A 24,824-nucleotide genomic window follows, 5' to 3' on the forward strand; every position below is an offset into this window, starting at 1 on the left:
CCTTTTCTGTCGCATTTTCTGTGTCCTTCTTATTGTAAAACATTGGGAGGCCATTTTTGCACGTCTCTGAATTTCGCTGGTGCTGCCACGACGCAGAACGAAGAGCAGCTGTATATATGTCGAGGGCTGCTGATAAATGTCTGGAGAAGAGAGTGTGTTCCATGCTTGTCGTACGGTGTTGGAGAGCTGAAGTGCACAACGATGTCATTGTTGTTGGAACCCATATCGACCCACTTAAACGACCCGCAGAAATGCGGCCTTTACCCGTTCAGTTGCTCTTTTACATCCTCGAGCTCGATCTCCCCATCTTTCACTCCGATCGGTCTCCACACGGCCAGGGAGATTTCGCCGTCCTGAAGCTGTTGCTACATCTTCCACATCCAGGGGCCAGTTACAATACAATTGATGCGAGGACCGTCCCTGGTAAGTATGCTGTCCTATCCTGCACCATGCGGAATGAACGCCTGTGAGATGTCAGGAACAGAAAGGACTGCTCAATGTACGACGTATCAGCGTTCGTATTTAGGTGACATCCTAGGCAATACAACGTTTTCATTGTTAAACGCACATCAGCTGGGCGCTACCATCGGCTTGTTGATGGCATGAGTGAGCATTGTCAATTTGTCCGACTTTGGCTCCCGCGGCGCATTGAACAACATCCACTGCCATGCCATTTTGACCAAGGAGGACATTGTTGTCTGCACGTGGAATAAAAGGGAGGAACATCAGCCATGCGGTACATTGCTCACGCAGAGAGACACGAACTAGAAGCGAGTTGGAGGTGAAGGCGGTGGCGCACGAAAGGTCCGATGCATATGCGGTGTGGATGTACATGCAATGGACTTGCTGTGCATCTCGGTGAACAGGGCTACAGAAAGGACAAAAGAAGCAAAAGGGCCACGAGCAGCTTCGATGCGTACGGAGTTTAGAAGTCGTCCATGACGCATGGGTATGCAAATACTGGAAGATCTTTGCTGTGATATGCGACACTTTACGAAGTGGAAAGATAATCGTTCTGCGGCCCGCCATATGAAGTAAGAACGAAGTGCCATCTCTGCGTAAGGGACTAATGTACGTTGTAGAGGATGCCCATTGCCGGGAAAACAGCCCACAATGAAATTGTGTTAATACAATTGAAAACCGACTGCAGCAACATTTAAATCCCGTTTCACTACCACAGATATTGGAACCACTGAAACATGCATAAACAAGCAAGAACATTTTCAGTACGCCTTTTGGCCGCCTGGGCATATCCCGCGCGAATATAGGGGCGGAGGAGAGAGGCAGCTGAGGTGTAAAAAAACTTTACTGTGTGTGAACTTGAAGTAACCCCCGATGAAAGCTTCAGAATGCATATGAAACTAAGCAGGATACTGTTACGACCACATGCTTCTTTACTGCGTTCTCTCATTTTTCTTGCTTTCCGTTTACAATGTACAAAAATGCCGAGGTCCTCTCGTCTGGCCACACGCTCGAGAGCCTCGACCATACCTCTCCCTCTTTTTGTTGAGCATGGCACCATAGTTGCAGGGACATGTTCCAGCAACGGTCTTTTGGTTTGGTTGTGTCTATGGGCTCCCATTGGCCAGTTGTGACGAGCCACCAGAAAAAGAAAGTATAGGCATCCTATGGCTGCATATTCCAAACCAACGATTGTTTCCACTGAAATTGCGTACAGGGTTCGAAATACGTCGTACGTCACACAAATACATTTTGTGCTTTCTTTTCTTATCTGTCTGTGCCATGACCAGTGGTTTGCCTTTCTCCGGAAGCAAATGTACGTAAATGCAGGGATCATAGTACGGGGACAGCTGAGGCTGAAAAGTAGAAGAATGCGGTGGGAATTGATTATATCTCGTTTCTCTGATTTGCACAGAGTATGCTTGACCCTGCGTATGTTACACCGTAGGAATGGAACAAAAGTAAAGCCCAAAAAAGTAAAGCAAGGGATGCGGGCTTTACTTTGGTGTCCGCTCGTTCCGCGCTCTATTTTAGCTCAGTCATGGGCCAGAAATATGCTGTGCGTTAATGTGGGCCCTAGCCAGCCTCCCAGCCTTCTCGTGAAGCAAAATGTCTTACCGTCTTCGTAGAGCATGAGAACAAAAAAAATATCAGCAACCTCCTACCAGAGTACGGCATACGATTTACTTGCAAGTACCATGTAGTATTTTAGGAACGGCCGGGGGAGCATCGACGATCTTACCAGAATAAGCAGAAACCCGTCACATTTCAAGAAATACATGTACGACACAGAGTCCATCACATCAGAGCTCCAAAAATGGCGGGTGATATTACCCTCCCCATCCACGCACCTGGGACTTATATTGTCGAGAAATGCCATCCGAAAGTGGTCACGGACAAGGATGTGGCCACCTCCCAGGCGTCCATTGGATTTCATGAACAAGGAATAAAATGATGGCACATAAAGCGCCCCTTTCTCTTCCTACACAGCCGCCGCCAAGATATCTGATGAGAACAACACCTGAACGACAGCGTGGAAATTACATTCGTACATTTTTTCATTTCATTTTCCACACAACTTTGTACGGATTCTCGGGCGTCTTCTTCTGGCCATGTTCCGCCGTGCACACTGCCGCAATTGAGACAAGAAAGCCCTTGCTCAGTGTCGTGTTGACTTTATTGGTTTTCAATATTTTGCATTTTAAATGCTATTTTATGTGTATTTCTGTATTTATTCTCCGGCTTATGTTCCTTGGTCAGCATGCCAGTGACGAATGCCCCGTCGTTTTTCCAGCATATTAGGAGACGAATGTTTGTGGAAATGGGACCCAAGATGAAGCTATTGGCGGGGCCGCATTTAGGGGCGTACAAAACAAAGTTATGGGGTCCACTTTTGGCCTGGCCTTCCCGCTGGGTCAGGTCTCGGACGGGAAAAGGACGGCTCCGCTCAGCAGAGCTTCTTTGTGTTAGTGGCACGCTTATGGCTGAAGAAAAGGCGACGAAGAGAGGAAATGAGCTGATTAGACAAATAATAAAAATATATAACGAGAGAGAGAGAGAGAAGATTGACAACGTGGAATTATCGTGAGAAAAGGCCACTGCACATGGCATTATGAAATGTCGCAAAACATGCGCCGCTGAATTGTTGGAGCTGCGAATAATAAAAATTTACGATTTGGTGGCGGTGGTGGTAGTGGTATCACGAGTTTCTCGAGCCTTCTCCGAGACAGTGGCAGGCGGCAAAAGGTTGTTGGGCTGGACGCACATCTTCAAATGCAATAACCAGCCAATAGGTGATGCATCTCCGTCATCTCACCGGTGTGATTAAAAAAAATGAAGGAAAAAACAAGACAAAATGCTGATACATACCAAAGTGGGCGATTGCTGTGCTTGTATGGCGACCGAAACAACAAGGTGCAGAATAGATGGCTTGGAGCCTGTGGCTTCTGAGTGCTAGGTGAGCGAGATGACCATCCGCATGAGATGAGGATACTCGCCATGGAGTTTGCATGGATGTCTGCCCTTCCTTCAGCGAGGTTGCATTACTAGTTGCAACTTGGCGCTTGGGATGCAATGCATCTTTCTGAATGCATATGGACACCTCAGCGGATGTGATCCGCAACGAGGGTGTATGGGCTGCAGGCTGCAAATGACCAAGAGAGCACGGACAAAGTACCATTCGCGGACAGGCAATGTAGCGTTTTCTTCTCTGTCAAGTGCAAAGTCGATGCGTCCGGTATCGTCTCTCAGGAAAGTGGACGTGTACGGCTCGGTACGCTTGGAGTGGGAGCATGTCTCTACTCGGATGTATCCTGCGGGAGGTGCAGGCTGGAATCTCCTCGCTGCACGCTGCATGCAACCCCAGCTGGCACACGTACTTTGTACAGAGTCCTCTGTATGTGATGAGCACCCTTGCAGGACCGGTCAACAAAACACGTCGAGTCTCTGTTTTGGTTGATGGCCTAGGTGATGGTCTTGCTTTATTTTGCCTGCTTCGTCCTTCCCTCCTCACCACGCGTTTTTTCGCTGACCGGTTCGACCGGTCAGGACAGTGACCGGTGAGTTTCATCTGCACCAAAAAAAACAGACGAAACGCAAATACTGCACAAATGAGGGACGGAAGAAAATATGTTTCAAAACGTGGACAGCGATCACTGCTTGTACTGTAAAAGAACACCTTTGGAAGGCTACCATTTAGGATGTATCTTGATCCACTGACGGTGCTTCGGAACTGACGATCTGACTGCTTTAATGCCTTGTTTCGAAACAACTGACATGGTGAAACATGCTTGTCTTTGACCGGACTAAAAGCCTGGCATAATTGTCCGTTATACGTGTCTACAGGAAGTTGTATGTTTCGGGGAATTCTTGTGTCTGTCGCCGTGTTTCTCATCATTTTTTTTTTTCGCTTACGTACTCGGCACTTTCCGTGGCCCCATCGTCTCAACTCGAACATCGCCGCCAATAAATTTCGCCGTACTCGTTGGCAGCCAAAGTACCGATACTTTTGAGAAACACCAGTGCATCGGCCCGGGAACAGGGGACCAAGGGTGCCTGCCTGGATTACTGAGGAACGTGTGGTGTGCCAGGTGACGATCGCCTGGTTTCTCACCGTCGTACAGCGTCCAGGTGTATCGTACAATAACGGCGCCATTGCTGCAGGTAAGATTTTCCATCCCGTGCGTGCTCCCTCCACTGGGGAGGCACACAAGTTGCTATCGCAGCGTGAAGATAGCTCCTTTCTCTCAGTCTTATTTTACACGTCGGCTCTCGGCTTCTTCATAGTCTAGCCTCTGCCTCGAAACCTTTTCTTCTCGCACCAATACCGGAGCCGAGCCGTCACTCACCAAGGCGCAAAAAAGGACAGCCATGCCATGTCATAGTTGGACAAATTTATATGCCGTGAAAGAAAGAAGGGAAACAAGACATTAAAAGCTAGGTAGTACGGCCGTCTCTTTTGTTTTCCTGCTTTTGAACGAATTTGGCCGGCATAAAAAACGTATCCACAGAAAAAGGGAGGAAAAGAAGGTTTTGTGAAGAAATGATTCTGCAAAATGATATATATACTGGTCGAAATAGAGGAAGATGGCAGCTCTCTCAAAAAAGTAGAAGACGACCAAAAATTAAATAGACAGCGCTGTGTGGTGGCCAAATAATAGCAATGGTATAACAAAACAAAAACAAATTTTTGGTTCGTTTCAATAAAGTATAAGGTGAAACGTCCGCAGAACCCCCCCAACCCACTTTTTCGCTTTAGTTGTCGTCGTCCGTCAGGTGGCCGTTCTTAAAGGTCAGCTCGGCGGGCACGTCCATGGCCTGGGTGCCGGCAATACGGCGCGACACGTAGCTGGTCATGTACTTGTCAATGTCGGAGCTGAAGCAGGCGGCAATGACGGCGACACCGGTGAACGCCAGCGACGAGTAGTAGACGGTGGTGAAGGTCGAGGCCCAGGCGGTCTTGGTGCCCTGGGCGACGGCGGCCTCGATGGCCGGGGTCATGCCCGGCACGGCGTCGAGCGCGGCCGCGGTGCCGTTGGTGAGGGCGGCGAACGTGGCGGCCAGGGAAGACTCGGGCAGGCCGGCGTTGAGGGCGGCCTCGCTGACGTCCTTGGGGAAGTTGACGGCGAAGCGGTTGGACAGAATGGCGACATAGATGGAGACGGCAACGGTGCCGACGAGCTGCTTCATGGAGCCGAGGAAGCCGTTGGCGAGACCCAGGTCACCGGGCTCGTTGACCAGACCGTTGGCGACGGACGTGACAATGTCGAGCCAGCCCGAGAAGAAGCCGGCCATGGTGGTGAAGACGATGGCGTAGTTCTGGTTCTTGTGCGTGGTGCCGCCGAGCGCGGCCAGGAACACAAAGAGCGTGCACGTCGAGATGATGAGCTGAAGGCGCGTGTGGCCAAGGGGCTTCATGAGGACGCCGAAGATGACTTCGCCGACAATCAGGGACAGGCCCGAGGTCAGGGACATCCAGCCAATGGTGATGTTGTCGGTGGTGTACAGGTTCGAGATCTGTTCGGGCCACAGGATGGCGAGGGCGAAGTAGGCCATCTGGCCAATGCAGGCGACAATGACAATGGCGACGTAGGCGCGGTTCTTCAGGAGCTTGACGGGCAGGATGGGCTGCGTCAGCGGCATGTAGGTCTCGTACAGCGCGAAGACGGGCGCGAGCACGCAGCCGATGATCAGGGGGGCGAGGACGTGCGCGTCGGTCCAGGGGTACGTGCTGCCGCCCCAGTTCAGAGCGACGAGAATCAGAACGGACATGGCCGTGAAGATGAGCATGCCGCCGTAGTCGAGCTTTTTGAGCTCGTCCTTCCACGTCCACTTGGTGTGCAGCTGGTTCAGGTTGGGCGGGAAGTAGCAGAGGAGGAGCAGGACGAGGGTCACGGCGTTGAAGATGACGTTGATCATGTAGCACCAGCGCCAGCCGAAGGAGCTGTACTCGATGAGCTCACGGGCGATGATGGCACCGAAGCCGGCGAAGGGGGTCACCAGGGCGGTGATGATGGCCTGGGCAATGCCTCTGTGCTTGTTGGGCACGATTTCGTGGACGATAAAGGGGAAGGTGAGCTGCGTCGTCGTGGCCACGCCGTAGATGGTGGCGCCGGCAATGAGCATGTTGATGGACGTGGCCTTGGCGCAGATGGCCGAGCCAATGACGCCAAAGACCTGGCCACCGATGAGGAAGTACCGACGGCCGACGATGTCACTGAGACGGCCGACGATGAGCAGACCAATGCAAGTCACGACGGTCGAGGCATCGGTGATCCAGATGTACGAAGGCGAGGAGCCGAGGTCTTCGTTGATGACGGTGATGGCGGAGGCCTGGTTGGTTAGAGGTCTCGAATTCACAAGAGCAATATGCCGAGGACGCACGGCAAGTCGGGTCTGTGTGACAAACAAAACAGAACGAGGAACACGACACATACAGGAAGGTTAAAGTTCACAAAGAGTGAGGCGGCCAGCAGCACAATACTTGAAAACGTTCCGAGGAAGCGGTACGAGTACCAGTAGCCCGAGGGGATGTTGTCGGCCTCGACACCACGGGCGGTCACGGCTTCGGTGTCGCTGTCGGTGTTGAGGTTGTTGTTGACCTGGTGGAACTCCTGCTTCTCGCCATTCTCGAGGGCGGCCTCGCCGGTGGCGCTGTCGCTCATGATGGCGGTTGGTGAGGACGACGGGGAAGGAGAAGAAGAAAAAGACGAATTAAAGAGGTCCGACGAAGAAGAAGAAAAAAAAAAAGATCAAAAGAGTGGTAAGTGAAAAAAGAGGGAAGGCAGAAGATCCGAATTAAGAGTCTTATTCTAATCCTTAATGGGTCCTTCCGGGATCTCTTTCCAAGCTGGAGGTCGTCTGGCTCTCACAGTTTCGCCGAGAAAGTGAAAAGAAGAAAAGAACAGAGCAACGAAGAACGGAAGAAACAAGAGGGAAAAATCCAACACGAAAATCGAAGGAGGGACGTCGATCCAAAAAGAAGAAAGATCAGCCTAGTCTTATATGCAGACAGGGCCGAGTCAACGAAGCTATGGACGACACACCCAGGGCCTGGCCATTGATCCGCTCAGCGAGTCGGGTTCCTCTTTGGCCGTAGTTCTTTGCTTCTTTCGTCGCCCGTCGCCGAAATCTCGCCAGCGCGAAAACGTGGACGGGACGTGGATTCGTGGCGACATGGGGGGACCCTCCAGCAGGTTGTGTGTCGGACAGGGGACCCAGCCTCGTAATCCCTACGAAGTAATCCCAATCTCAGAGCAAGGACTGTGGTTGGGGGTTGCTTTCTTTGGGACAGGCGTGTGCAGAAAGAAAGAACGAAAAGAAAGAAGCTGGGACGTGGAGGGCGTGAAAAAGGGGAGCTTGAGGTCGTGGGTCCTCTTGCGAGCTCTTGCCTCGAAAGAGCCCCTCACACCCCATTCAAGCCTCCTCCACTTTTATCCCTCCCACTTTTATCCCTCCGGCGCTGCAACGCTACCCTTGCAGGTCTTTTCCGTCGCTCTAGCGTCCCCTCCTTCTCCCTCTAGCGCGTCACCTCTTTAGTGCTATCCCGTTGCTCTTTCTGGATTTGGTATGCATCGGCACCCGTGGCCACCCCTATCACAGTTTTATTCCTTCCTATTCCTATCCAGGCAGTTCATCGGCACCTTTACTGCTCTGTCCAGGTAGAACTACGCCACCCGTTGTGCTGCTAGAGGACCTCCTAATATACGATGTATCTTACCACTTCTCAGCGCCTGGGTCTGCAGCACAACCTGCCAAACGAATCACCATGGCCTGTTTCTTGTGTGATGGTGGTTTCTTACAGGACATCCTGTAATATCTTCGTCTCTTCGTATATATAAGATTACCCTGTCGCTTATATATATAGATACCGGGCAAAGCCGTGGGCTGGCAACATACTGGACACTGCTGAGCTTTACGGTTTCTTTAGGGTCTTCTAGGACTGCTCTAGGTCCGTCGGGGCCGGTTCCGCCGCACGGATGTCCACTTCCACTAACTCTTCAGCTGTGTGTTAAGGCCTCGTCCCGCGTCTCTTGGCTCGTCGTCCCGTTTTCTTCTGTGTCGCCGCCCCTAAAACTAGTTAAATCCGGGACCACCGCGCTCGGTTTGGCTCTTGTTTTAAGGCGATTGTGGGGAGGAAAAGCATTCTCCGTCTTTTGCACGGCCGAGAAGAGTAGCCGTCAAGTTCCATCGTCAGGGGCGTTTCACAGCGGCCAGTGCCTATCAGGCACTGAATCTTAGTGAACGAGTCAACTCACTGACAGATGGCCGGGCATCCTTCACACAGAAACGAGTAAATAGGGTCCCCAGAGGCCGAATCGCTGAATCACTAGTGCATCAGTCGCTCCGTCGCAGATTAGCCCGAAGAAACGCGCAACGGCAGTGTTGTCGACTCCTCGCCTCATCAAGGTGCCTGTTTCGGAGGTGTTGGAGAAGATCCTTTGGATGGCAATTTTGTTGTGGGCCGGTATTTTGCGCCTGCAGCCATTGCCTGCCCGACAAAGTTCCGTATTGCGCAGGAGCCACTGCACGGCAGGCAAAAGGTGGCATATTCACGAGCACGTTATTCCCATGTGTCTGTATTCTGTAAACGACATGCGAGTAGAAAAGGGTAACCGTTTCGTCTCTTTCCTGGTGGGGGCAAAGACAAGGCCGCTTATGGCTGTGATGACAACGCCAATCGGGTGTCAGATGGTTTCTTTCCTGTTGTTCCACCTGGTGTCGAAAGACCAATGCATTGTGCTTGATTCCAACGACGAACATTGGATAATGCACTGCAACGTCGAACAAGGGTGGCGTGGGTTGGTGGTGGAAAACACAACACCCAACGCGAAAAGGTATGGGCAGTCCCGGCAAGACCCCCAGGGTGGTATTCTCCAGAGTGGTATGTCGTATTGGGCCGTTTTCGTTATCGAGCATGGTCGTTGTCGCAAAAGCGAGCGTTACAGTCTTGAATATGTCCTGGTGTTAAGCTACACTGGCATTAAGGATGAAATCAGTAGCAAAGGCGAGGTTGCGATGACGGACGCAAGACTCGGCGATGTTCTACCCGTTACCTGTGAATCATGCCCTCGCATGCACCCTTGTGTTGTTCGAGATAACTGAGGGGTATGAACACTCGCTTCCCAAGAATCAAATTCAAGATGACTGCATGCGCCGTGCATGTGCTGTACCCCGTACTCTGTGCACATTATGTATGCAGCGTCCGCTTGTCCTTCCTACACACCCCGAAAGTCCCGCGAGTCCAATTTGTCTACCAACACCGTCGCACCAACGGAGAGAACACATACGGCTCGGTTTTGCATCCTCTTCATGCTCCTTGCACAACTAGCGCGTGGGAGTGACGGTTGTCTGGGAATGGAAAAGGGGAACATCTGTCGGCTCAAAAAAAAACGTGGTAGACAAGGAACTGTTGCATCTCGACTGTGTGTGCGCGGACAAGGACGTGGGTTCCCGTGTCCATGGGCTGGACACATGCTTGTGACACGAGGACGAACAAGGGAGGCGAGACATAAAGCAGACGCGGTGAGATGATGCACTCGTTGTCCCCGCATCCAAGTGGCTGGATGCGAAGAGATATTGACATTTACTATTCCTACTGTTCCAGGGGAAGTAATGCGCGCCACGGGAATTTTGGACAAGTCTCGGGAAATCCGTACTACTGACTCTTTTGTTTCCAGATTCTCCAGATATCTCCAGACTACTGACGACAAGAGCCACAGGCTACTAGACGGAGTACGGGGAAAGAACATTAACTAGCTAGTTGACGAACCTTTCCCCGGACAACATCAACAATCCGTCGTTTGTGTCCCGCGAGCCGTTTGTCTTGGCCCTCCACCGGCCCCAGTTTCTCCTCTTGACGATGTGAAGTTTGAAGGTGCGGAAAATAAGAGCCTCTAGCAAGCAACAACTGTTGTACGACTGTGGATATGGTCTGTGGTGAGTGCATTTCCTTTTTTTGTCTTGCCTTTGCCTTCTATCACGGCTCTCGATGTCGTGACTGTCAGGTTTGGCTTCATCCTCCCAAGACAAATTAAGCATTTCCCAAGACACGCCGTACAGCATCCAAGAGTTGCTTGTCTCGTGCCCAGTCCGTCCGCCCGTCCGCCAATCCGTCCGTTACAGCGGCACTCCGTCTCCCGTCGCCTTATTTTTGCTGGGCACTTGGCAAAGGCAGACATGGTAATGGAAAACGACGCGCAATTAACTTACTGTTTTGCAGTGGCCTCAAAGAAGGGGAACTGCCTTTGCTCAGAAACACACCTGTGCATTGCGGTGTACTTTTACGTGGTAGCGGGGAAGGAAGTTGGAGGGTTACAGCGCGCTTGTACGAATTCGGCAACGAGCTCGTCGAAGGGACGATCCTTGTCTTTTTGCCTTGTCCAACTAATCTAGTTATGGTGGTCATGTTTTTGACTTTCGAGAAGGCGCCCACACCTTCGAGCCATAATGCGAGGCGCTCCTTCCCGATAGCTTAAACAGCGTGTAAAGGGGAAGAACGACCCTGCACACTGCAAACTTCTAGCGATTACGGGTAGCCGTTACGGGATGAAGTAAAAGAATGTTCTGTGAGGCATCTACTCGTCCTCCGATACAGATGCAAATTCGGATATGTATCGAATTGTATTGAACAAACAACGACACGCCGGATCAGGACAATACATCCTACGAGAATGATCGTTTGCCCGCGTACAGAGCTATCCTGCCTCGTCTCTCACGCATTGTATCAACAATACTTTACTACAAGTAATGTCGGCTTGTCTCACTCTCCACTCGTATTGACTTCATATCCATCTTGCTAGACAATTTCAAGGCAGTGCACAGGGCCATGCATATGACCACATACTAGATACTACCACCTTTCACAATCAAAGATGACGGTTGGCGCCGGGGAGGAGATCTAGGCGCTTCCCTAACCTGACCTCGCGGGGGGTATCATAGCATCATCGCGAGACGAAAGACGCTCTTCTGGTTTCTTTCATCAACACACCATATTGTGTTTCTATCGACCGTTCGTCCCTCGTGATGATACAATGTCACGCTCATGGTATGATCATGGGCACAAAATTAAACGCCTCCTGATTCAACTCCCGACCAAGCCTTGCCGCATACGGTCAGCATCTCGCAGCTTCGCCATGAACCCGAGCCACGGGATTGATAGGAACCTAACCGACGTGGACCCAGCGATCTCCAGATGGCATAGCTAGTCGCTATACCCATGATGTGCACGGGCAAATCACCCGTTGTTGTGGTCGCGATGCCCTTGACAGAACCTTTTGATATCAAAGTCAGAAATTTGAAAAGGTTGAAGAACGAAATTACCAAATGATCACTTTTGGCCAAGTCCATCTACGACTACTACTAAGCACAGCACATTGTCGGAAGTCGTTAGGCGTGCCTTCTGCGCCAAGTATCATTTTACACGCGGTCTTGGTCTGAGACCATGCAGCCACACGACCGACCATGCCCTTGAGACCGTCATCCGCAAAGCTTCCAGAAGTGGCAAGATGAATCATTGCAACTTTGACGGCGGTGCATGCAATTCGCCATTTGAACATGCGCAAATCCGCGTCTCCTGTGGTATTCGTGCGACCCAATGGACGGTTTTCACTATTGTAGAAGGTCGCCCTGACAAGGCCACCTTGTTCGCGGTGCATTACCGCGTGCACTGTGTTGTTTGGTTTTTTGTTCCAGAAAACTTTTGCTCCGTAGCCATTGTCCTTCTTTCTGCTCAGACAGCGACTGAGAACATGTATATGTCGTCCATTCGGCTCCCTATCCACATGAACACAAGCATGGCGAATTACACATCTAGCAATCAGATTTCCCCGTATCGTGGACCCGCACTGCAAGTACTTGCGTGCCGTCTGCTCCGGATAGAATTACGAAATACAACATACTACTCATAGTTTCACAAAGGGCGTTGGGACGATTTGGTTTATGGCGGCCCCGAGATGAGCACCTCTTACCTGGAAACGGCAGTTAGCCGACTTGGCTCGGAGGAGACCTGCTCGGCCAACCGCAGAATCTCAACTGAACGAGTCTCAGGCCAAGAAATCATTGACAAAAACAATATCAAATTCTTACATTACATTGTAAATCTCTCTGCTCAGTTCAAAGTACGGAAGGTGGAAAATCCCGACGATCGAGGTGACAGACACCGCCAACTCCGAGATCTACAATTTACAGCCCAGATGGAGAAAGGAGCAGGGCCAGCCTTCCACTCTTTCCATGACCATACCCTGTTTCTTCAACATTGCAAATGCAGCACCTACCTTGTCAGCTTGGCTTTTTTCAAGTAAACTTCCGCCGATCATCGCTACAAAAGTTAAAAGAGTACATGCACGTCGTACAGGGCTTCCAGTGCTACAAACTACGGTGCGCATAACACGTGGGAGGTGCAAGATTTCATGCAGAACCAGACCCAGACCCAGACCCAGACCCAGACCCAGACCCAGACCCAGCACTGGCACGCTTGTGCGGATGCGAGTACGGGTGGAAGCGGGAGTTACGGCGAGTCGTTGACCTTGTCGTTTGCACATTGTCGGTGCCGGTGATCTCGATACTGGATGTGGGCGAGGAAACGACGGAGCTGGCAACGGAGAAACTGTCTTGTGTCCACTCCATTGTCTCTGGGCTGCCAACAGTTTCGGCAACGGCAGGAACAGCACGAGCCGCCTCCCCCGTCTGAGAAACACCACACTCATCCACCCAGTCCGCGTCCCAGGGCGCCTTCAGGGTCGAAAGAGGCGACAGGAGACGGCCGTCGTAGGTGAGCGGGTTCGTCGGACTGACGAGACCGTTGCCATAGTCGCAGCCGCTGCCGTTGCACCGCAAAGCCTGCATGGGCGGCATGGCATTGCGTGTTACACCGATCGAGTACACGCTGCAGGCCTTGCAGCCGGTGCTGCTACTGGCGGTCACCACCCAAAGGCTGCAGGGGCGTGCCTGCATGGTGGGGAGGGGGGAGGTGCGTGTCTAGATTGTAAGAAAAGACAAGGGGGAAGCGAATAAAAAAAAAAAAAGGCAAACCAGGTTACCAGATGGAGTCGATTCCTTTTTCCTCGTTCGGAAGAAGAACGACCAAAAATAGCGATAGAGGGAGAGAGAGAGCAGAAATAGCAGACTCTCAAAAGTATGGAGCCTCTGGGTGTGCGGTTTTCGTGTCTCTCGTCCTCGCAATGTGAGAATGGCAGTCTCGGCGTCAAAGGACAGGGGCAAGCAGGAGAAGGTGAAGAAATTAAAAAGAAGCAGGGCAATGCTTAGGTCACCGTGTTGGTCAATTACTCTCGCATTCCCTTTTTTGGTTATTATCTGTCGTCTTTTCGTCCGTCGTTCTATTATTCGCCTTTCTTACCGCCAGGGTAGAGATAAGGACGAGTTGAGCAAGTGGACGAAACCGAGCGAATGTACAGACAGACGATAATAAAAAGAGACGGAAAGTAATGAACTCGACCTCACAAAAAATGCCGTGCTTGTCTTGTTTTCCTTCTTCTTCTAGATGTCGTTGCCCAAGTCAAAAAATTGTGTCCCGCAGAAAAGAAGTATTCAGGAACGAAAATCAAGGCGGTGTCTATTTGTATTTGTATGGCTTTGGATGTTTCTTTGTTCTGGGTGAAAGGCATGGCCAAACAAAAGCCTTGTCGCGAAGTTGCCCTTATGAACAAGTGAGGTTGTGCTGGCCTCAAAGACATACGTCAATTGTTTGGCGCACAATGGACAAAGAAGGCTGTACAACATCGATTGTGACTAGACAACATGTCGATTCGAGCAGGCCGCGTCAAAGCGAAGATCTCAAAAGAAACCCTGGAACTCAAGGGCAAACGACAGGGCAGAAAGGACGAAAAAGAAAGCAAATTGACGCCACACTCTGGGCAGAGACTCAAAACAAAAGAGAAAAGATGTGCAAAAACAGCGTGCAAGCCATGAGGAACCCTAGTTTCCATGTTGCAGTCAGGGAATGGACCTGTCATCCACAAAATCCCTGCACCTGCATGGAAATGGAGAATGAAGAGAATTTGAAAAAAAAAAATAGAAGAGCACGGAAAAGAAAAGAATCTCACACGTGTGGCAGCGATGTCGGTATATGCCGTAAACATGCTGGAAGGGCATCAATGTCGAGGGGCCCTCCCGAGCAAGGGCCCAAAAATAAAGTCAACCTTCTCCATCGTGCTGTCTTCCCATACGACGAGCACGTTGACGGGCACCGCATGGGTAGTGTCGACTTGCTGTCTCGGGGAGTGATCAGCAATCAGCAATGTTCTGTGTGCATCGTAAGCAGGCGACCAAATGAAGGCATCGGACCGGTTCGGGGATTTTGCGTCTCGTAACGATATTTCATCCTGCCAAGGAAGGACACACGTTTTTCTGATCTTGACGTTTCTTATCATCGATCAATCTCGGAGAGGAAATAACAATGTGGCACAGATCCAGTTACACGACTTCCAGAGCTTGTACGGAGCCGTACCGACTTGTCTGTGTCTCACCACATGTCACGTCGCATTTTGGGCGGCGGAGATTTTGGAAAAGGTGTGAAGCGAGTCAGGAGAACAAATCAGAAACAGACACACGACGTAGAGAAACAGAGTCGCCGTGTATCAATCGTCGTACTCAGTACGTTGTATGTCGATCGGAAGTCGGCTTCCAAATCACGTGAGACGGTCGCGACTGTCGCAGGTCCCTGGCCCCTGGTCAGTGCTGTGGGCGGGTCCTGCGAATTAGGTGCTAAAAATGGAGCTTGGAACTCCACTAACTTGCGGCGCCAGGGCGCTCTTCATTTCCGGGGGGCCTTGTCTCCCAATTAGACGTTAAGAATACCTGTTATGGAGAGGCGCCAAACAGCTGTTCAGTTTCGCCGTATGTACGCAACCGAAAACGCCCCGGAAGCCTGCCAGCGGGACAAGCTTCAGGGACGAGGCCCCTTATTTTAGTGTCGCGGAAACCAGGACAGGCAAGGATACCAGGGTTTACTAAGGCAACCCAGGGCGTTTGAAGATAGGCTCTGCACGACGTAAAACTCTCGCTGTAAGTGCTGATTTGGGGTGGGATGAAGGGCTAAAAGAGGAGCGCTGACAGCTGAAAGGCGCAAAGCTAGCCAGAGTCGTACTAAGAAGGCAGGCCCAAAATTGCGAATAAGGAAGGAGTGTCGTTAAAAAAAGAAAAGAAAAAAGAAAAGAAAAGAAAAAAAACACATCTGCACAAAGCTGTACTTACAGAGTATGATGTACGATGTACAAATGTCCGAACAGTTTGGAGCTCCAGAACAACATACTCCGTATATCCGTACATACTCTACATCGAAAACGCCTCTCCCTTCGCTACTCTGGAGTTCATCTCAAGTCAACCACGAAATAAACATCGGGACATGGAGCGACACCGTCTGTAATCCAACGGCCGGAGAATAAAGCGCGCCATCCAGGGACGGCGCGCATCCGTTGTCTGTGTGTCAATGGGCACATTGGAAGGCATTTCTAATCTCCCTCCGGTAGTAGCCTGTCCGTGTCCTGTCCTTGGGCCTGTGCCCCATTTCTGTCTCCCAGAACCAAGACTCACCCAACGAGGAAAGTCGCTCGTGTGCCACTGGCCGTCTGCCGTGTGACTCTATTACCATGACGTTCTATGATTCTCTATTAGACGTATCCGACTCTACCGCATCTGTCTCGTCGTGTCGTCGTGTCATCGCGCCGCCGTTGTCAGTTTGCGGTCGTGCTTTCGTCGCAAAATTTACGCTACACTTTAAGTGGAGTGCACTCGTCGATGGTCCTCAACGCCATTAACGGGCACTAAGATCAGCGGCCCCTTTACCCAATCATCCCTAAAAGCTCACCTAAATCCTCCGAAAAGTCGAAAATCTTGCACAATGTCCACTAGGAGCCATCCCAAACTCACTCCTCAGCGGGTTGCCCCTCAGGCCCTAAACGAAGCTCTCGGCGCCGGCGCGTTTTCAGATGGAGGCCCAAAAAGGGGAAACCATAAGAGTCCTACTAAGTCCATACTCCGAGCAAGCTAAATTGATATTTACGATACATCGCATCGCGATATCAACAATGGCCGACAGTTGTGGCTCAGAGCAAGTGTGCGAGCCTATACTTGGTGCTACCTGTGGCAGACCGCGCTGGACATACAAAAGGGTAGTTCCCTGAAGGCTCCCTACAGTGCGCCTTTTCAGCTGACCTCTGGCGGAGAGCCGACTGAGCCAACAAAAGGACAAAATCCATGGACACGAGCAACATCTCGACTGCAATGGAAGTGGGCGTCGCAGGGTATTAGGAAAATGGGCAAACGGGCATAGAGGGCGTCTCCCTGTCTGCGAGGGGGTGTGAGAGACTCTGATTGACAGCAGAGATGCGACTGCTCGCCGAGAACAAACGAAACCAACATCGCAGCATGCACGTCTGCAGCTCTGCACATTTGAACGAGCGACACGTCACAGCTCAGCAGCCCCATCACACTGTGCGTCGTGCGCTTTATGCATAATGCATCCCGCGTCCCGTGTCCCCCGTCCCGCGTCCCGCACCATGCATACAGAGGACGGAGAATGCAAGACACAATCCCATCATGGCTGCCACCCAAACCGGCCAGTGCGACAGCCAGTGCAACGTCCTGTCCAAGACTACGTCCAACATTGACGAGTCAACGTGCAGCTCAGCTTCACCCTTGCATGCGTACTGCGTACATGCTTGCATACTCGTCCATCGCTACTGCAGCCACAGTGCAGTGTTGCACCAGGCATACCCTTCTGTTCATACGAGGATGGCGAATAACGTCGCGGTCCTTGCAAGACAAATGGGATGGCGACAGACGCAAGCGCCAAAACACGGTCATCTCCTGAGAAGACTTTAAGAACAGGACAACAGGTCCCTTCACCAGCTCTCCACCTTTGAAAACCAAAATGCATGGGGGGGAAGGCAAGAGGAGAGGAGAGGAGAGGAAGAGAAAAGAAAAGAAGGCAGAGGCGGGCAAGAAAACGGAAAATCCAGAGGCAGGCAAGAGGATATGATTGAGGGGCTCAAAAGCAAAAGAGCAAGAAAGTGCGAGGAAAAAGAAAACATACTGCATACAGCCGCTCTGATCGTATGCACTCGAGAGACCAAAGGTGGGGGAGAAAGCAAGGGCAGGCCAACGGGAAGGGGAAAAGAAAGACAAAGAAAGTGAAATTGACAACAAAAACGAAAAGAAAACGAACAGAATGTGAAAAAAAAGAAAGAAAAAGAAAACAACGTGCATGATATCAGCACTGGGCGGAGCGGCATTGCGGCGCGTTGCGGCGCTCTCTGCACCGACTGCATTCATTGCCGTTTTTTAGTCGGCCATGTTTCTCTGTGTGCAGCCTTTTGGGGGGGGGCGTCAGGGTCTAGACACGGAAGAGATGCAGACAACAAAAGCAAACATCGGTTCCGCGGCTCCATTGCCACGCAGTATTCTTGCTGCATGGCAGCGTCCACAGCCCTTGTTGCTTTCTTTTTTTGTTCCCTTCTCGTTCGTGCCGTATTTCGCTCGATTTCCTGTTTCCTGCCTGTCTATTCCTGTCTTCAGTTCTGTCTTCAGCTCTGTCTTCAGTTCTGTCTCACCTCCTGGTTCATACTGCAGCCTTCCAGCTCGTCAGTTTTCTTTCTTCTTCTCAAAGATGGCACCGCTCGTTCGCTGATCAGATGCAGGCAGAGACGGCTGTCTCAGTCGAAAAAGACCGTGCATGCTGCGCTCTGCACACTCGGCAGGCGATCTCATAATCGAACCGTTGTCCCGATTGCATCGTGTGTGCCGATCCGCTTCTCAGCCTCGTCTGATTGTTCCTCGCTCCCCGATCCAGCATCCAAGATTCTATTGTTGTTGTGTTCTTGCTCTCCTTCCCGGAGTACTTAACTTTGGCTCCTCCCCAAACCAGCGCTTCCTGGGTATTCCAGGGTATTCCAGGGTTTTGCTCGTCCCGTCGTACCTTCCCTCGATAGCAGTTGCTTGTCAAAACCACACACAATATTGCACGTGTCACACCCGAGTAAACTCCCCCATCTGTGGCTCAGGTCAGCTAACCACGGTCTAGGTAAACGGTCAACGCTGCTCCGGAACACAACCATGGCCACCACGACGTTGGTCGACGACATCCCCATCGAGCGGTGCGCATACCACACCCATATCCGTGAATGCTTCACCACCGAGATGGACCGCTACATGGCCGACCGAGAGACACGCTTCCTCGACGGTACGGGCATCAGCCACCACGATCTCGACAATGACCAGCCCTTGTTCCCGGACTTTCTCAACGTGCACACGGCCGGACAGCACGACCCCCGCATGCGGACCATGGTCGAGAACTTTATGGTGGCTCGCCTCAGCATCCCCATGGGCATCGACTCGGACGGCCTGCCTGTTTTGTGCTCTGGCCCGGCCACATCCACGTCGGCGTCGCTCGATGCCATTGAGAGCGCCCGCTTGGCCATGTCCCAAAAGGCGCTGGCGAATGTCCGTGTCGACCGGTCCCACGCCGCCGTCCAAAAGGTCATCGACCTCGCCTTTGCCACCGTGTCGTACGTCAAGGCCTTGCATTGTCTGCACGACCAGGCCCGGGACCGGGACCGGAGCCAGGATCAGAACAGTGACCGCTGCGCCCACAGCGCGTCCAGCGCCGACCAGCGCCGCATCCTGTCGCTGCGCGGCCTCATTACCGCCTACGAAACGGAGCGCAGCGTCTTGTGTCTGGCCCGCCGACTCATCCGAGACCACCAAAAGAACAAGCAGCGCGCGCGTGTGATTGCCGCCGCTGTCGACGAGCGCATGCGCCTCTGTCGCCTCGCCCTGGCCGAGGACGAGGACGAGCAGGCCACAATCAACAAGGACGACCTGACCGCCGCCGCCATTGCCTCGCATGCCAAGTGCCTGCACGTCACCATGGCCCGGGACAATATGCGGCACCGGCGGCAGGAGGAAGAGGGCCGGGCGGCGGACACAGAAAACGCCCCGCCCTTGAACCTGCCCATCGCGACACTGCCGGCGATGCTGCGCACGGCGCCGCGGATCACCCGCCCAAAGAGACTGGTCCTGCAGAGCGAAAGCGCGCAGACGTGCAGCGCGGCCACGTCCGATGCCGTGGTCAAGTACGTTGCCGCCGAGCACGCGCTGCAGGCGATGAGACAGGAGTGCCGTGTCCAAGGACTGCGCATGCCCAACATCCAGTTCCACATCTACCCCGTCCACCACTTTGGGCGGATGGCCGTCTCGTTCTATACGAACGCACGCCCGGGCCTGGGCACGCAGAGAGTACAGGCTGAGATCAAGCAAGAGGAGGACGACAAGGACTGGTGAGGCGTCAAACACTATGGGGATTCTTCGATATGGCTATGACTCAATAAAGGGTGTGCTGGAAACATCTGGACGTGTCTTGAATATGGGTTTGGGTTTTTGTTTACAAGTTTCAAGTTTGATTTTATCTGCAGTCTTGCTTTACAAGTTGTCAAGCGTTGGCTACTACTGCCAACTCGCTTCTATTTGATTTTTATCGCCACCAAAACGATGTGCACCCCTTGTCATGAGCACAAGTAGAGTAGTGATGCATGACCCGTTTGGGCATCGCATATAAAAAGAACTTGCATGAATTTCGGAGGGTAGCTAATATTGTCTCGTGGAATATTTCCAACCGAAAAGCCGAAATATCTTAAACAAAAAATTAGTCGGTTACAAACCCAGCGTACAAAATACTGGGGGCAAACGAGAAAGTGCGCCCGAGGTAAGAAGCGACAATATCATGACAAACTTGAACCCCAAGGGCCCAGACGACGATCTGGGCACCATCCACTACGCTTGGCTCGCCAACAACACCCGCGACTGGGCCGACTTTGTGCACTCCTTTGTGTGCTCCTGTACCGTCCACCGCGACCATCACGTCCGCCATGCACTCGCGCTCGACGGGCGCCATGGCCTCCAAGCCGCCGACGCCTTCTTTGGCGACCTCCGCCTCCGCTACATTTCCGTCGTCCAAAAGGCCCAGGGCCCCTACCACCGCCCGCCCTACAAGGACATTCCCTCCATCGCGCCCCGCATGCCACCCAACGAGCTCGCCTTTGACCGCGCCGTCTACGACATCTTCTTTGGCGGCATCCACACCGCCCAGCGGCCCCAGCTAGTGGCCCAGCAGCTGCAGCCGCACTGCGACCGCCTTCACAGCCCCTGTCCACGGCCCTCGCCGCCCGATTCGTGGACGGAGACGCCCGAGGAAAGGCGCGCCACGGCCAGCCTGCTGGCGAGCACCGAGGCCGTGGCCGGCGCCGTCGAGGAGGTGGCCCGACGGGTGCGCAGAGCCTGGGAGGAGCACGGCATACACCCGGCGAGCGTGAGCATGGTGGGGTACGTCAGCGCCGCCAACGGCGACGACGATGAAGATTGTGACAGCGACGAGGACTACCATTGGGTGCGAAAGAGAATGAGGCAAGTTCTTTGGCGGCAAGGTGTGGTAAAGTTCATATCATGCAAAGACGGCGTTGCTTTTTGGTGATTAAATTTTGAAGTTAATCTGCCTTTGGTATGTTTGTTTGGACAACTCGAGAACAAGTATTTATTATTTTCGTGCATTGGACATTTGCATTGACGATGTGACTAAATTTTCCCCGGAGGGAAAACAAACAACCTCCGTTTCAATTTCGTTTTTTTTTTTTTTTTTTTTTCCTAAGAAATTGAAAAGGCACATTTTACAAACCAGTCAAGAAAGTATACAGTGATGAAAAATAAGAAACGAAGCAAATTTAAATATATATGAAAATATTGGTCATTTGATTTTCTTTGCTGATTTTCCGGAGCGACTACAGGCGACCAGGACAACGGCCAGAGAATAAAAGTAAACAAACCCTGGGGCTTTTCATTGCAGCAGCCACAATCCCAAAGCAAACAATATTAATATAACTGTATACGCTCTGGAATGAAGGGTACGCTATTTCAGAGAATAAAATACAACACATTTATTGGCCTACATTATCGACCTCAGTTGTCATGTTGCTGCCATCGATTTTCAAATCTCGACGATTCTCGTTAAATTCGTGGTGTCATTACGTGTCAGTGGTTTTTCAGTGGTTGTACTAGCGCAGTTTTCGTGATCGGGCCTGCGGCGCTGAACGAATCTAATGTATCAGACATGGTTACATAATGTGGCTGAATACGTGGCGTTGTGGCGCGGGCGTGCTGACTCATCCACTGTGTTGTTCGCGATGCGACGTCACCACTACAAACTCGCAAAGTGTGCCAAAACGCTTGCCTTTTCAAGCACAGTGATAACCGTGCGTCTTATGCACTGTCTGATTGCAAAATCAAAATGCACGACATCATGACGTGCAGGATGCAAGACATACTTTGCATTGCGGCCGATGCGCGGGGACCAACTTTGGGAGGGCGGGACGCGCACGGGAAGGACGGGAAGGGCGGGAAGGACGGGAGATGAGCTTGATGGGCAGTATGAGACGAAATACGGGAGAGGGAGGGGCGACGCAGAGAGAGTGTGTGAGGATGCGTGGCTCTGTGGCACGATGAAGGGAAATGTGCAGCACGTGGAGCCACGTTTGAATGCGACGTTGGACGGCACAAAGCGCTCATGATGGTGGGGTTAAGGTGGCATGGGCTGCGAGGCGGCCGAGCAGAGAAGCCGAGCGTCAAGACGGGTGTGCAGTAGCAGAAAGGGATATGCCATTCTGGGGTCGTAGGTGTCGATTGTCTGCTCTTCACTTCCGTGTTTTTTTTTTCTTTCAAGAACGGGTAGCTGCGTAATCTTGCATTCCATCTTGCATATCGCATCTTGCATCAACGATTCTCAGATTCAACTTGTCGACGCCGACCACAGCTTCTAGCATTTCTAGTCAGAGACCTGCGTCAACTTGTATGCTCCAGGTTGTCACCTTGCATTGTTTCCTCTTGCAGCATTCATTTTTGCAAGCATCCTGGCCATTTCCCGCGGTCAAATGTGTTTTTTGTCGAGACGGGTAACTGCGTAATCTCGCAGCTACTTTGCATGTTCCATCTTGCATGGCGAGTGTGCTCTGCACCAATCAGCGTTTTATCAAAAGCCGCTGCCTGCCTAATCTTGCATAATTCAATTTTTCATCTTGCATATTGTGGCTGTTTCATGTTTTGCCATTTGTTTCATCTTTCCAATGTTTCACGTTTCCTGTTGTTTCATTTGCAGACAATTTTGCATCACGGATTTCAAAGCGCAGTACTGCATCTAGTGCGGGAAAACATGAGGGATTGCAGCAAAATGCCTGGGTGTTGCCACCCGTGTGATTTGTATTTCATCAGGTCGTAAACTTTTTGTATATATGCAATCTATTTCCTAGAATTGAACCAAAATGACCAAAACGCTCAAGCATCCAAATCGACGAAACGTGTCTAATACGAGTCCCTGTGACCCGAGATGCGGCGGAATATGTTGCTGTGCGATGGAGCCTGCTCATCGCGCCGTGTCGAGCGTCTCTCTGGGGTGCTGCGACTGCTGTTGGTCGTGTTTGCATTGCCCCTAGCCGCCAGTGCTGCATGGTTGAAGTATGCATAGACACTGCTGGCCAGCACGACCAGTGTGGCCGTGCTGCTAAAAGCGTAGGTTGCTGCCAGCACACCGGCAAACACGGCCAGAGGTGTGCGAGAGACGGGGTTGCCTGGAGATTTGCCGGACATCGGGCCGGCCGCAGATGTTGCGGTAGTGACGGCCGTGATGACTGACGGGACAAAGTAGACGACGGCGGCGCCAAGAACGGCCATTTGCAGTATCGACACGATAAACGACACCAGCACGGAGACTAGGATGGACACGGCAATAATGAGAACGGGCATCATGGGTCCCCGGAGATGGGGCCGAATGGACGCGCCGAGAGACTGCATGGTGCTGGCATGGTCGGCATAGAGCTGGCTGGCGGTGGAGTGCAGGAGGGCGAAGTGGTCGGCCGAGGCCAACGATGCGAGATTCATGTTGTTGAAGTTGAGGCTCCACGGGAAGGAGACCGCCTTGGGGGAAGATGGAGAGGCAGGCGATGTCGACAACACCGCGGCGGGTCCGAACTTGGACAGCATGGGAGCAATGTTGCTGGGGTCGATGTCGGGCGGCACGTCGAGGTCAAAGTTGTGTATTCGGGAGAAGACGCCATTGGTGTTCATGGCGGATGTGTGGAGGAGTTGGAGATGGTGATGGAAACAATGTTGATGGCAGCGAGAAATGAGGAACGAGAGAAGAAAAAGAATGGCCCCATGCTTGATATAAAGGGCCATTCTGACATACGGACAAAGTAATACGGGACTTGGCGGCTCGGCCACGCTCGGAAAGACCCCACGTTCGCTTTGTGGCTGTGGAGAGGCAGGCGCGAGCGATGCAGGAGGAGCGATGTAGGTACAAGGCACCAAAGGGACTACAGGGACTACAGGGTGCAAAAGACATGCCGTTCGCTGCTGTGAGCCGTAGCACAATGAGGTACTACCCGGGACTTTCGATTTCTACAGCTTGTACACGGCCGACGGAGCTCAAAGAAAGCCCAGCTCCGAGAATAATGAAGCACCCTCTGACGTAGTTGTGAAGAAGAGATAAGGGTGCAAAAGGGCCACGAGAGTCAGCGAGTCACTTGAAAGACAAAAGGGGCGTCAGAGACAAAAGGGTCGTACTACCACGTTGCTATCCGAGACAGGACAAGGGTCGTTGGGGGTCAGAGACAGAGCCCAACGGGCAGCCTGGAACTCTCAGGGTAGAGCTGTCGTGCAATGACGAAGGTTCGCTTGCTGTGCAGTTTCTTTGTGGTGGGAATCGATGGAAGCTTTTTGAGTGCTTCTCAAAACCCTTCACATGGCCACAACCCTTTGTCGCTAAACGCAGAATGGGGAACGATGGAGTCGGCGAGACAAAGAGGACAAGTTACGCGAACAAAGGAACAAAGAAAGCAGAGCAAGGGCGACGCAAATGGTTCGAGGCCGACAACAAAGTACTTCTGACCCAGCGTGAGCCAAAAGGACCAGAGAGAACAAAGACGACAAAAAAGTACTTTCGCAATAGCGCATTGTGCACTGAAAGCTCACCTACAGCACCGCCCTGTAGGCGTATTTTTAGGGGATTCGTCGCGAATTTGTGCTGACCTTGTGACAGCTGACGTCGCTCCAGCAGGCGCCACAGCGCTCCCGTGGGCGCAGCAGCCTCTGTCAGCACCAGCGCCATTGCTCTTTGCCGCCCGTTTCGGCACCCAAGCTGTCAGCGTTCGCTGTACAATCCCCAGAGAGCACAAAGGACAAGATGCCTTGTGACATACGGCGCTCTCTCGTCTTGCGCTGTCACCTTGTGTTTGACAGGCTGACATAAGAAAAAGGACAAAGGTGGGTCTAGAACCAGAGGCCGGAACATCGTGTGACTCCGGAAG

At 52.1% G+C, this 24,824-nt stretch overlaps 7 protein-coding genes across 7 annotated transcripts; 2 read left to right on the plus strand and 5 right to left on the minus strand.

Annotated features, from left to right (window-relative positions):
* Positions 1 to 5,214: 5,214 nt before the first annotated feature.
* SPSK_06097 (siderophore iron transporter) lies at positions 5,215 to 7,124 on the minus strand (the record flags this gene model as incomplete). The annotated part of the gene is made up of 2 exons (XM_016732804.1): positions 5,215 to 6,855; positions 6,897 to 7,124. The coding sequence occupies 2 exons, from the start codon at positions 7,122 to 7,124 to the stop codon at positions 5,215 to 5,217; spliced, it is 1,869 nt and encodes a 622-aa protein (XP_016592252.1).
* A 4,402-nt stretch (positions 7,125 to 11,526) lies between these two features.
* On the minus strand, positions 11,527 to 12,116 carry SPSK_06645 (uncharacterized protein; the record flags this gene model as incomplete). Its single annotated transcript, XM_016733346.1, has 2 exons — positions 11,527 to 11,732; positions 11,813 to 12,116. The coding sequence occupies 2 exons, from the start codon at positions 12,114 to 12,116 to the stop codon at positions 11,527 to 11,529; spliced, it is 510 nt and encodes a 169-aa protein (XP_016592253.1).
* A 751-nt stretch (positions 12,117 to 12,867) lies between these two features.
* SPSK_06671 (uncharacterized protein) lies at positions 12,868 to 13,413 on the minus strand (the record flags this gene model as incomplete). The annotated part of the gene is made up of 1 exon (XM_016733372.1): positions 12,868 to 13,413. One exon carries the CDS (start codon positions 13,411 to 13,413, stop codon positions 12,868 to 12,870), a length of 546 nt encoding a protein of 181 aa, XP_016592254.1.
* A 5,118-nt stretch (positions 13,414 to 18,531) lies between these two features.
* SPSK_06347 (uncharacterized protein) lies at positions 18,532 to 19,758 on the plus strand (the record flags this gene model as incomplete). The annotated part of the gene is made up of 1 exon (XM_016733053.1): positions 18,532 to 19,758. One exon carries the CDS (start codon positions 18,532 to 18,534, stop codon positions 19,756 to 19,758), a length of 1,227 nt encoding a protein of 408 aa, XP_016592255.1.
* A 439-nt stretch (positions 19,759 to 20,197) lies between these two features.
* Positions 20,198 to 20,944, plus strand: SPSK_06584 (uncharacterized protein; the record flags this gene model as incomplete). The annotated part of the gene is made up of 1 exon (XM_016733286.1): positions 20,198 to 20,944. One exon carries the CDS (start codon positions 20,198 to 20,200, stop codon positions 20,942 to 20,944), a length of 747 nt encoding a protein of 248 aa, XP_016592256.1.
* Positions 20,945 to 22,821: 1,877 nt separating this feature from the next.
* Positions 22,822 to 23,583, minus strand: SPSK_06575 (uncharacterized protein; the record flags this gene model as incomplete). Its single annotated transcript, XM_016733277.1, has 1 exon — positions 22,822 to 23,583. One exon carries the CDS (start codon positions 23,581 to 23,583, stop codon positions 22,822 to 22,824), a length of 762 nt encoding a protein of 253 aa, XP_016592257.1.
* Positions 23,584 to 24,328: 745 nt separating this feature from the next.
* SPSK_06775 (uncharacterized protein) lies at positions 24,329 to 24,625 on the minus strand (the record flags this gene model as incomplete). Its single annotated transcript, XM_016733471.1, has 1 exon — positions 24,329 to 24,625. One exon carries the CDS (start codon positions 24,623 to 24,625, stop codon positions 24,329 to 24,331), a length of 297 nt encoding a protein of 98 aa, XP_016592258.1.
* Between the last annotated feature and the right edge of the window lie 199 nt (positions 24,626 to 24,824).

The sequence above is a fragment of the Sporothrix schenckii genome, assembly GCF_000961545.1.
Source record: "Sporothrix schenckii 1099-18 chromosome Unknown Cont38, whole genome shotgun sequence".
Lineage (NCBI taxonomy): Eukaryota > Fungi > Ascomycota > Sordariomycetes > Ophiostomatales > Ophiostomataceae > Sporothrix > Sporothrix schenckii.